Raw genomic sequence first — 13108 nt, forward strand, 5'->3', positions numbered from 1 at the left:
AAGAATCTAAAGAATTATCTCTTAATTCAGCCTTCCCTAGCTACTGATCTCTTGAGCATGGATAATTTCTTATTGCATGTTTGTGACTTTACTGTTTCCATAAGTGTGTGAGAAAAGGCCTGACAGGAAAGTTACACAAACTCCACCCCAAGTAATGGAAATGGTCCACTGAGTCCAGTGCGATGGTGACAAATAAAAACAATTGGATCTAATAATAGGTCAGTAACCTTTGATAAATGTCTCTATATCAGTTGATTTTTTCATTGTTAGGACAAAATTATCAGAGTACTTAAAATAAAGACTTAGTTTGCACATGGCTTCAGGAGGTTCAGTCTTGCAGGATACAGGCGCAAAACCCTTCACATCATAGTTGACCAGGAAGCAAAGAGAGGGAAAATGCAGGCACTCTGTTGACTTTCTCATTTTCCCTCTTGTTCTCTCCAACCAACCAAGTTCATGAATCTTGTCACATTCATTCTCCTCAGGTAAATGTATTCACAGAAACATCCAAAGATATGTCTCAGAACTGATTCCTCAGTGTTTCTAAATCTAGTCAGGTTATCAAAGAAGATGGATCATTATAAGTCTACTCATGGTTAACTTGAAACCCAAACATATATTCAGTCTGTCTCCATGACTCCCAAAAATCTTAGCAATTCTAGAACTGTTCAAAAGGTCAACTTAAAATTCTCCTATGAGACTCAAGGCAAACTCTTGACTGCAAGCCATTGGAAAAAAAAATTGAAAAAAAATATGGCCTGTAGGTGGTGGCACATGCCCTTAATCCCAGCACTCGGGAGGTAAAAGCAGGAAATCTCTTGAGTTTTAAACCACTATGGTCTACAGGGTGAGTTCCAGGACAGCCAAAATCTATATAGAGTAACCCTATCTCAAAAAAGAAGAAGATTTTATATGATTTCAACATACGATAACAAAGAATGAACATTCTTATTCCAACATGGAGATATGGGAGCACAGAAAGGAGAGATGGCACCAAACCAAGACTGAAAGCCAGCAGGTCACACACTACACTGCAGCTTGGTGTAATCATCCAGGTCACATAGTGGCATGATTCTAATCCCAATGAGCATGAATTTTGACAATAGATGCTCAAAATTCTCTCAGGGATAAAGTCTATTTTAATATTAATTTTTCTAACTCTCCTTTACCACCTCACACAGAGGCAGCCTCTATCTGACACCTTATATTGAAGTCTTCCTCTTCATACATATTTACCATATCCAGGCATCTGTAGACATTTTCATTAATCTTCAAACTGTGTTATAGGATAGGTCACATAATCATCTCCCTGATGGAGAAATTGAGTCTTAAATACATTAAAAAAAAACTTGTCAGGATTTAAAGCTTGTAATCTACAGCTGTTTTCCTACATTGTATTATGATTCCCTAAGTGTTCACAGATAATTTTGATTATTCAAATTTTAACTACCGCTAGGGACCTGTATGTAGTGCGAAGGATTTCACCCACAAGCCTTTTGCAGTTTCTAGACATGGCAGGCTGTGGAAAACAAACACAGCTCCACCCCAGGGCTAGAGACCTAGAATCACCCACAAGTCTGCCAGGCACCTCTATTGCCAGGCAGTAAGTCAATCACCATTTGGTATTATGGTGAGTGTGTACAGGGTGGCAAAATGAGAGAGAGAGAGAAAGAGAGAGAGAGAGAGAGAGAGAGAGAGAGAGAGAGAGAGAGAGAGCAGCTTGTTTGCTAAAAGAGAGGCAGATCTGAAGAGGTGATAAGGAACGAGCCCTGCTTGTCACCCAGGGCCGTGGCAATGTCTGGATCTGGGCTGTTGCCAAGGGCCATGACTTAATCTAGGGCCCTGATGCATGTGTGGGGGTCTGTGTTGATGTCTATGGCTCTTGTTATCATAGAGGGCCCTGTGGATGCCTGGATTCAGGTCCCCTACCTGTGACCATGATGATGTCTGGGTCTGTGGCCCTGCCTCAGCCATGGTCTATAGTGACTGATGTCTGAGGATCCTGTTACCATTGAAGACCGTGTGGATGCCAGAAATCTGGACCCACACCTGAGGCCATGTGGGGCTTGGGGGCCATGCTGCCATTATGTCCTTACCAATCTGAGTGGCCAGTGTTACCAACCACGGCATGGTAACATCTGGCCAGGGCTACTGCCAAGGACCATGTATGGGTCCCATGGTCCAACCACAACTGAATTCTGTATTGATGTCCATGGCCCGTAGTGCCACTAAAGGCCACATGGATGTCAAGGGCCTGGGCCACCACCTAGGGCCAGGTTAGTGTCCAATGATTGAGCCTCTGCTGGCCTTGGTGTCATCCAAGGGACCATGTCTGTGACAGTGGCCCGGCCACAGATTCTGTCTGTGTTGTCATCTGTTGTTCCTGTTACCACTAAAAGCGTAAGGATAGGGCAGCACAGAGTTGGCCCCACCCCTCACTGACTACAAGGGAGAACGGATCCTGCCCCTCACCAAATGCAGGACTCAGTGTGGGCCTGGCACCTAGCCCAGGGCAGCGCAGTAGAGCTGACCCTCTGGCCAGGGCATAGGTGTCCCAGAGCTGTGAATGCACTTGGGAGATGTGGCCCCTCACTACATCTGCCATATGAATACGGCAGAATGGAAAACAGAAAGATGACCATCCCCATGCCCTGACCCACGTCATAGTAGGGTATGGGGAAGCTGCCTGTGAGGTCATTAGAGAGAGAGAATTAGCACTGCCCCTCCACCAGCAGCCCCCAGGAGAGCAGGCCCTGCACCTCACCTGGGCAGAATAATAGAGTTGACCCTGTCTTCTGGGGTGCAGGTGAGCTGGTCCAGGGCATGAGACCAGGAAAACTGACTCTGCTCCCCTCATCTGCCATGTGGGATGGGTGAGGAAAAAAATGTCCTACCTCCCCTCACCCTTTGTACCTGCAGCAAGTGGGAGAGTTGGTCCTACCCTCCACCAGCTGCAGCAATGAGAGGGTAAGCATGGCACCTGACCTGGGCAGCACATTAGAGCTGACCCTGTTGGCGGGAACACAGGTGAGCCAGGCCAGTGTGTGAGAGGGCAGAAGAGCTGCCCCTGCTCCCTCCCTCAGAATATGCCCTCCCTACCCCTAGCAGGCCTTGGGGGCATAAGAATGGAAGAGCTGGCCCTGCCCCTCACCAACACCAATGGCAACAATCTGGAGAGCTGGCTCTGCACTTGGGCTGGGCAACAGAGTAGAGCTGATTCTGGTAGTACAAGTGAGGGTGAACGGACCGAGGGTATGAGAGCAGGAGAACCGGCCCCTCCCTTACTCTCTGCTACACTGGGTGAGTAGCTGGGGCGGTGCCAGAGAGCTTGCCCTGGTGGTGACAATGAGGGAAAGCTGGTGAGCTGACCAACCCAGCTACCGCCCACATCCAGAACCAGCACTACGAGGTAGCCCACACCAACACCTACATCATCAGATGGAGCAAGTCAAGGGGCGAAATCTACAAATCCAAAGCGGCAGCATCTCCATGACAGAGGCAACAAAAGGATATCCAAAAGGAGTTCTAATGAGGGCCCAGTATCGAGAGTGTAGCAGAAGACAGAGACCATCAAACCAGACCAATGACTCATTGCAGTGACCACTGACCAGTAAAGATGTATAGAAAAGGGTAAACATGTGACTCACCGGGCCACCCTGCAGCTTCCACACCAACATTTCCGTACTTGTTTTTATGTGTTTGTTTTGTGTGGTGTTTAGAGGTTTTTTGTTATGTTGTGTTTTACTTTGAAATTTTGTTTCCAGAGAGTGGTTACAAGGGCAGAGGGCAGAAGGGAGAGAGGAGGGAGATGAATGGGATCAGGATGCGATGCATGATGTGAGATCCACGAAGCATCAATATAACATTTTTTGAAAGTAATTCAACTTCATATATATGTAAAAAGTTATTTTAGACACAAGTAAATCCTTTTTTGGATTAATTTCATACAAGAAATCATGGTTATAAAATTTAAGTATTTGGTGAAATACTAAAGTTTTTTGAAAAACTAAAAAAAAACTCACTACACTGCATAGAATCATGTGAATTTTCAGTACATAAACTGGAATATATTGATAAAATATTGTTCTTAAGTTTGTTATTGATGAAACAAGACAATAAGAAAACATAATTGTGCAAGTTATGGTTTTTGTTTTTTGTTTTCTTTTTTCCCAACCTGACATAAGCTAAAGTCATCTGGGAAGAGAAAACATCAATTGAAGAGTTTGTTCCATCGTATTGGCCTGTAGGAAAGTCTGTGGGGGCATTTTCTGGACTGGTGATTGGTGTAGGAGGGCCCAGCAATGTGGGCAGTGCCCCACACAGGTCGGTGGTCCTGGGTGAGATAAAAAGGAAACTAAGGGAAACATGGGAAGCAAACCAGTAAGCAGCATCCCTCCAGGGCCTCTGCTTCAGTTCTTGCCTCCAAGTTCCAGCCTTGAGTTACTGTACTGACCTCCCTCAGTGTTAGACTAAAACCGGGGAGCCATAAGGTGAAATCAACTCCTTTCTTCCAGAGTTGCTTTTGATCATGTGCTATACCACAGCCATAGGAAGTAACCCGGGACAATAGTGATTGCTGTGGGATAATGCTCTTGTACACTGTAAAGATTTATCACTCGTATTAGCTTAAGAAAATGCCGATTGGCCAGTAGCCAGGTGGGATGTATAGGTAGGGCAACCAGACCAAGAGAATTCTGGGAAGAGGAAAGGCAGAGTTAGTCACCAGCCAGACACAGAGAAAGAAAGATGAGAATGCCTCCCTGAGAAAAGGTACCAAGACACGTGGCTAAACACAGACAAGAATTATGGGTTAATATAAGTTTAAACCTGAGCAATAGGCCAAGTAGTTTATAATTAATATAAGCCTCTGTGTGTTTCCTTGGGAATGAATAGCTGAAGACCTGGGCAGGACAGAAACTTCTGTCTACAAGTGATACATTTTATTTGTGTGTGTGTGAGAGAGAGATATATAACAAACATTACTTAAGGAAACAGGTCAACGATGCATATATATGAGACCATGAGAAAATATGAAGTGTGGTCAACACAGCACTCTTCGGATGGGACAGGAAATTTGGCCTGATTGGTCAAAGACATAAAGAAATGAAATGAAAGTAAATGCAGGCTGGGGAACCTCAGAGAGTGAATTCACAAGGGGAAAAGTTATATTATGGAGATGCTAACCAGAACTGGATTTGGGCCATGTATGAGGAATATAGAGATCTGAAGACTGCATTCAATGCCTTAGAAAGCCCTTTCGTTAGTTGTAATTGCCACAGTGGGACTCAAACATCTCCAAGGCCATCCTTGCCAAACAATTTTTCTTTGCTGCAACTTAGGAGTCTTTGACAATTTCCCCAGGGCATGTGCGATGCATTAAGTTAAGAGGAGGTTTGATAATATGTGAATCCCTTCCATGTCTCTCTGGTAAGGGGTAACAGAGTACATAGGGAAAATGCTGCCATCCCCTAGGCTATGATCACCAGTGAGAAGACTCCTCCTTGGAAAGGGAGTCATGAACAATCATAAAAAATAAGTAAGTTCTCCAGACAAGAGCTCTCATTCAAGGCTAGGTCCCTACAACATAAATCAGTTCTACCTAGAGCATCTCTAGATGCAGGTGGGTCACACATCACCTTGGAGACCAAGAAAACTGAAGATGGCAATGCAACAGTTTCCTTTCCTGGAGCTCTGAGTGAGTACTGATGGGCTGAGTTACACTAGCCTCACAATTTCAAACCAGAATCAAGAAGTATTCTATTATATAATAAACATGGGATATCACTCTGCTGATTATCTCGTTCGAGGATCGAGAGATGTTAAAGTAAGAACATTTATCACTGATCACATTCTCTAAGACCCATTCACCTATCTACTCATTTGACTACTCACAAAATGTAAAAAAATATTCTCAGAATTAGAGGATAAAGAATTAGAGGTGTAGTCAACAGTTTCTGAAGTGAACTCAAGGAAGACTTGGAATAGTAGACAACTATGGAGAGCTGATCTCAGAGTTGACATTTTGTATCAGAAGGCATTGTAAAACCAATCAGCTCAATGTAATATTGTCTACTAAACTGTCTGGGCTATTTTACAAGAAGATTTTATAGTTATATTTGAGAAAATTAAGATAATGAAGATCATCCTAAAAACTTCTGGAATTGAAAGAGATGCTGTGTAATTTATAATGTGGGATTCCCTTCTGTATACCATTGGTTATTAAAAAAAGTTACTTTGGTCTCTGACAGGGCAGAACACAGCTAGTCGGGGGAAACTAAACTGAATTCTAGGAGAATGAAGGCAGAGTCAATGAGGCACCAAGTGTCACCAGAGAAGAAACACCAGATGCCAGCCGGGACCTTGCTGAAAGGCCACAAGCCTTGTAAAAAAAATATAAAATTATACAAATGGGTTAATTTAAGGTGAAATAGCTGACTAGCAATATGCTTAAACCACTGGCCAAACAGTATTGTAAATAATATAGCTTCTATCTGATTATTTCAGCTCAGGGCAATTGGAAACAAACGAGCAGCCTCTGCCAACAATTCTTAGTGTGGGAGGAATATGATCCAGGCCAGTTATTTTATCTTCTGTAAAACGACAGTTTTTAGAAGAGTCGATGGTAATGGGGGTGGGGGGGCGTTAGTAGGACACTTTGGTGGCTATAAAGTAAATTAACTTTTCAAACAATGACAAAAGAAACACACATGCAGAACAGGTGGAAGTGAAATCAGATTCAGAGCCAAGAATACAGAGATGAACAATGAAGACGTGGGAAGAAATGGGCAACATCTTCATTGCTCAGGTAGATTGACTGTCGCCGCATGACTATCATTCTATCATAATCTGAAAATGTCATACAGTTAGTTGACAGCAGGCTGCTCGTGATGCTTCAAGTCTAGAATCCCAACACTTGGGAAGAAAAGGCAGGAGGATGTGAGGTCAAGGTCTGTCTAGACTACACAGTGAGTCCCTCTCCTTTAAAGGTAGGCTCACCGTGAGGATGTTCCATGAACATTGTTTCTGACAGCTGGTCATAAATGTTACTTAGAGAGCTCATGCATAGGCAAACAGATGTGTGCACATACTCAGACATAAATACATACTTCAACACAGACGACTACTGACTATTATACTTCAGAAAGCCAACACATAAATGTCAAAATACCTTATGTATGCCAAGGAGATTACGAGCAGAGATGCAACCTTTAAAAGATTAAGATCAGAAAAATAAGGAAAATCACAGCTGAGCAGGAGAGTCCAAACCATCCCAAATATTCACTTAATGCAGGAACATTTTCCTAACATCGTGAAATGTTCAACTTTCAGAACCTGATATGGAAGCTTTGACTGTTAGTGAATGCCAAATTTTTCTAGGCACTCTATTTTTATACACCTTTGCTTTTAAAATGTCCTCACACAGAACTACAAAAGTATAAAGTTACAGCAAGATGATTTTGAACAACTGGTGGGTGGCTGAGAGGAAATCATTAATAATTAGTACCTTTACGTCAGCTAACTTCATTCCAATCCCAGCATCTTTCATATAGTCATTCTAATTTATGTACTGCAAGGACATTAAGCTATCTTCATATCATTAAACACACCATTGATAGGATGGAGACAATTAAAATTCTCATACTACTAATTGAGGAGCTATATGAAATTGCTAATTTTTTCCTACTTCAAGAAAGTATGCCTGGGATTCTTATAGTACCAGGCATGATACCATAAGAGCAATGTACTCATTAATCAATAAGTTCAACATTTGTTAAGAGCCCATTTCCTCCAAGCAATAAACTGGGAAATGAGTGGATAATTGAAAAGACCAAAACACACGATACTTAAAATTTAGCTGTGAAGCCTGGAGGTGGTGGCACACGCTGTTAATCCCAGCACTCGGGAGGCAGAGGCAGGCATATCTCTGTGAGTTCGAGGTCAGCCTGGTCTACAAGAGCTAGTTCCAGGACAGGTTCCAAAGCTACAAAGAAATCCTGTCTCAAAAAAACCAAAAACAAACAAAAAACAAAAACAAAGAAACTTAACTGTGTGGTCAGACTGCTGGTGGAAGTAAGTACATGCTGTCATTTTTATCCTTTTCGAGTGATTCACAGCACTTAATCCTCATCAAAATCTTGTAAAAATGATTGTTTTATTCTTGTGTGAAGCAAGCCTCCAGAAAGGTGATAAAGTCCATATGCAGAGGTGAGTGCAGCCGTCATAAACAGCTGTACTCAACTGCCATAGTCATCTAAAACCATCTTAGCTCTCCTGGTTACTCTGTGTATTCACGCTTTGTTTCCCAATTCACCTCGTCTTCATATTTCCCACAGAGGCTTCAAGCACAGTAGTCAAGTCCCTTCCTGGAGTGACTATTCCAGCTAGGGCACTGTGATGACTTCCAGTATAGCAGACTCGGTACAACGATTAATGTGTTAATTTGTCGAATCTGCTTGGAGCANGGCATATTTATTCACACCCTGCTGATACAGTTTGTTAAAGTGCATTCATAGTTAATTCTCAAAGTTGCAAGAAGACATGGTTTTTCTGAGATTGGGAAGGAGAGTCAAATGTCTCCCTCAAGTTATGTATTATTTACTACAAGCCATAAGTGAAAATAGCATTAATTTAATGCCTCTTATACACTGTAAGATAGGACATTACCTTTTTCCCTGTGTTCCTAAGTGCCTAGGAGCTTCTCTGCTTGGAAGAGAACAAGGAAGTGTAAAACAATTTGTTGAATTCATTACGAGCTTCGCTGATAGGGCGGAGACGGTTAAAATCCTTGTGCTACTCACTGAAAAGCAGTCGGAAAGTACAGGCAGAAAACATACAATGAAATTTTGACTTAAGAACGAAAGACGCCTTTTCCTGGAAAGTTCAGAGATGGTTTTTTCCGTGGCATAAAAGTGGGCGCATGTTTCAGGCATGCTCTATTATGTATGTTTCCATACATGGGAAGCCACATATTTACCTCAGGCCATTTTGTTTGCCTACAGAGACAGATGTAACTCTTCTTGGTCCTTCTAACAGGGCCTGCTGACATGAATGAGTCTTCTGTGAGTGCTGCATGGATCACGTACACTCACCAAAGGGAAGCAAGTGAGCACTGGGACGGGAACCAGAACTGTGATCTTAGCCTGGCTAATTCTGGGTCTTTAGCTACTTGAAGAATTCTGCCTCCTAAACCAAAAAGAGGAAGAAATGAGAGCAGCATTGTGCTATCTTTTTACCCATGTATGTATTTTGGTTTTCTTGGGTGCTGGGGTAGGATATAGGATCTTACACATGCTAGACAACCTCTTTATGTGTCATCTGCCCCTCAAACCCCACATTAAATTTTTAACAAATTTTTATTAATACTTTGAGAATTGCATACACTGTGCTTTCAACATATTCACACCTCCCCTAAACTTCCCATAACCTCCTTCTCTACCTTCCATTTAACTCTGAACTTTCTTCTTTTTTTTATCCACATGCATTCCAGTTTATGTCGTTCATCTAGTCTTGAGAGTGGGGCCTGATCTGGTGTCTGCTCAACCTATTAAGGGTCACAGCATTAAATAATACTGGCTCGCCCTCTCCCAGCAGCTATCAAATGCCAATATTAGATTTTTAAATGCATTTTCCAGGTGACAGCATTTGGATTTGCAACTCAGTGCCATCAGGGAAGCAGTATAGAATTTCTACCCTCAGACAAAGAAGCCTTGGGCCCAAAGGACTGAGTTGTCTGGGAAAATCCAGATAGCAAGATTGGAGTTCAAACAAGGGCCACAACACCTTAAACCACTGATTTCCTAGCTGAAGAACAGAATAGAAAGACTGGATCAATGGGATGGATTAGCAAATTAGAAGATGGCAAGCATGAGTTTTGAATTTGTAGAGTCCTAGGAGTGGCGTTTTAACCCATACTCCTTACAGGAAACAACGAGTTGAGTTTTAGTGTGTGTACACGTGAAATGCTATGGGAAATTCCAACTCCACTTCACAAGCGAGTTTCATTTTGGTGGGTTTCTCAGACTGGCCTCAACTACAAGGCTTCCTTTTTGTCATTATTTTGGTCTTCTACTCCCTAACTGTCTTTGGCAACACAACCATCATCGCTCTTGCAAGACTGGACGTTCGACTGCACACTCCCATGTACTTCTTCCTCTCCCACCTCTCCTTCCTGGACCTCTGCTTCACCACCAGCACTGTGCCCCAGCTCTTGATCAACCTCCATGGACTTGACAAGACCATCAGCTATGGAGGGTGTGTGGCCCAGCTCTTCATTTTCCTTGCTCTGGCCTCCACAGAATGTTTGATTTTGGTGGCGATGGCCTTTGACCGCTATGCTGCTGTGTGTAATCCACTCTACTACACCACCATTATGCACCCCCTCTTCTGCAGGGCACTGGCCATCTCCTGCTGGATAGGAGGCCTTGTGAACTCTCTCATTCAGACAGGACTTGTGACGGCCATGCGACTCTGTGGCCATCAACTGAATCACTTTTTCTGCGAAATGCCCATATTCCTGAAGTTGGCCTGTGAGGACACAGAAGAAACAGAAGCTAAGCTGTTTGTGGTGCGAACAATAGCCTTAGTGTGCCCTGCAGTTCTGACTTTAGGATCCTATGTTCACATTGTTCGGGCTGTACTAAAAATCAAGTCAAGGTCTGGACGCAGAAAGGCTTTTGGGACTTGCGGGTCCCACCTCGTGGTGGTGTCTCTCTTTTATGGCTCAGGTATTTATACATATCTTCAGCCAGTTCGCAGATATTCTGAAAGCAAGGGAAAGTTTGTTGCCCTTTTTTATACTATTGTTACCCCCTTGTTCAACCCTCTGATCTATACCCTGAGGAACAAAGATGTGAAGGGGGCCCTGTGGAAGGTGCTAGGGAGAGGCACAGACCCGGGGTAGCACATGAGGAGGAGAAGAGCTAGTAAAATGTCTGTGGTAGCTCTCCATCTAGAATACCGTTTGAACTTCTACTGGTCACAGCAAACAGTCCAGTTGTTCTCAGGATGTTAAGGCCTTCCTTTTGAGTACACTGTAAGAGGCTATCTGTCGGCATGTCTAGGATCTAGGGCCTTTATGTAAAGCAGAATTAGATGTTACTTATAACACAGTTTTCCACAAGAATTTACTTGGAGACTATATTCTGGCCATACTGGAAAGTAGTAAAGAGCCATAGGTATTGGGGCAGTGATGAGGGAGGTAATTAAATGTGACATTACTTTTTATGAAGTCAGTGATTCCTAACACAGATGACACTGGGCCTAATTACATAAGTCATTAGTTCCCCCTCCTATTTTTAAGTATTTGTGGGCCTGGTCACACACCCCCAACATCTTAAGACCTGTTTCTAACTTTCCTGACATTTGCTACCCTTCTCGCTTTCTCGTGGTTTCTGTTTCTGAGAAAATAAGGAGATCACGGTCTGAGACGCTTCACTCCGCATATAGAGCTTTAGATCTTATGTAGGTCTTTTCCCCTCCTGGGGAAAGTTTGACAGTCTCATTCCAATACCACAGATAGACTGAAGGCACAAATACAAAAAAAAGAACCATATTAAATTTTCAGGGAAATATCATACAGAGGATTATGTTATGGCTTTATCTTGGAGGTCATTTTTGACTTTAGGTAGTTTAACTAATGTGTAGTAATTGCAAATGTCACTGAGGAGGACATAATTTCCTGAGACTACCTCTTAGCTCTTCTGTGTGTTCTTTGCCTGGGTAGAATACCCAAATTCAGACAAAGCTGATTTCCAAGAGAAAAACATACAAGTGTTATTATTTTATGTATACATGAAGAACTTCACAGGAGAGCAATTTTTCAAGAAAAACACTGAAGCAAGTTGTTTCTATAATTTTCGGGCAAAGAACAAATCATTTGTGAAGGGATAGCAAGCAAATGGGTCTCTAACAAAGTAGTAAATTCTAGAGATTTTGCTAAGACACCTGCCTGTAATATGAAAGCAAAATTAAAACGAGTGTTACTTTAGGTGGTTCATTTACTCAGGTTCATTACAACTCTACATTACTAGTCTTGGTGACAAAGTCAAAATCATCATTATGGTTTCCTACTTGCAGAAAAAAGCAGGCTACATAGGCATGCCTAAAGCTGCATTTTCTCACATGATTTCAACTTCAATTAATCTATATTCCAATACTATTTCTATTTTATTTTATATTTTGAGATAGCCTAGTCAAGTCCTTCCATTGCTTTGGAGTGTTATATGATACTTCAATAGAAATATACAATATACAATGACCACTTTGACTAACTGGCATGTCTGTCACCTCAAATATTTATTATTCTTTATTTTGAAAACCATCATAATCACCTCAACTAGCTGTTTTTGGAATGTACAATTAAATACTGTCAGCCATTGCTGTCTAATGTGCTAGAAAATTTTAGGAATTATTGTTCACATCAGAACCGGTGAACCACTCAGCAGTTTCCTGGAGTTGATTAGTCATCGGGGTACTTAATAGGTGCTTATAAAGTCTCATTAAAAGTGGACTATCCATGAGACATTTGGACTAGAGTGAGAAGTCATACAAGGCCTGTAGCTACCGCATTCTAACAGGAATTGATATGGGTTACAATGAATCAGCAACATTCTACGCTAGAGTCTAGTCACTTGGAGTTATAAGATTCAAAGAGGAGGGGAGGAGGAGGAGAAAGTAAGGTGATGGGATGGTCGAGTTGGAGGAAAGACAGAGATAGAGAGCAAGGAAAGAGATGTCTTGATTGAGGGAGCCATTATGGGCTAGCAAGAAACCTGGCACTAGAGAAATTCCCAGGAATCCACTAGGATGACCCCAGCTAAGACCCTAAGCCATAATGGAAAGGGTACCTGAACTGGCCTTGCTCTGTAGTCAAATGATGACTATCTTAAATGTCATCATAGAACCTACATCTAGCCACTGATGGAAGCAGATGCACAGATCCACAGCCGAGCTCCCAAAGTCCAGTCGAAGAGAGGAGAGAATATGAGCAAAGAGGTCAAGACCATGATGGGGATACCCACTTAAACAACTTACCTGAGTTAATGCGAGCCTATCAACTCTGGCCTGACAGTGAGGGAACTAGCCTAGGACCAAATGAGGCCCCCTGAGT

The 13108-nt window shown here is 42.5% G+C and overlaps 1 protein-coding gene across 1 annotated transcript; it reads left to right on the forward strand.

Annotated features, from left to right (window-relative positions):
* Nucleotides 1–9964: 9964 nt before the first annotated feature.
* Nucleotides 9965–10900, forward strand: LOC126511433 (olfactory receptor 10-like). Its single transcript, XM_050158584.1, has one exon. It carries the CDS (start codon nt 9965–9967, stop codon nt 10898–10900), a length of 936 nt encoding a protein of 311 aa, XP_050014541.1.
* Nucleotides 10901–13108: the final 2208 nt, after the last annotated feature.

Source organism: Alexandromys fortis, unplaced genomic scaffold (genome assembly GCF_014885135.2).
Source record: "Alexandromys fortis isolate MF-2015 unplaced genomic scaffold, M_Fortis_MF-2015_v1.1 scaffold_99, whole genome shotgun sequence".
NCBI classification, from domain to species: domain Eukaryota; kingdom Metazoa; phylum Chordata; class Mammalia; order Rodentia; family Cricetidae; genus Alexandromys; species Alexandromys fortis.

Coding starts and splice junctions, on each gene's coding strand:
- LOC126511433 (XM_050158584.1), top strand. CDS start 9,965: ATGGGAAATTCCAACTCCACTTCACAAGCGAGTTTCATTTTGGTGGGT.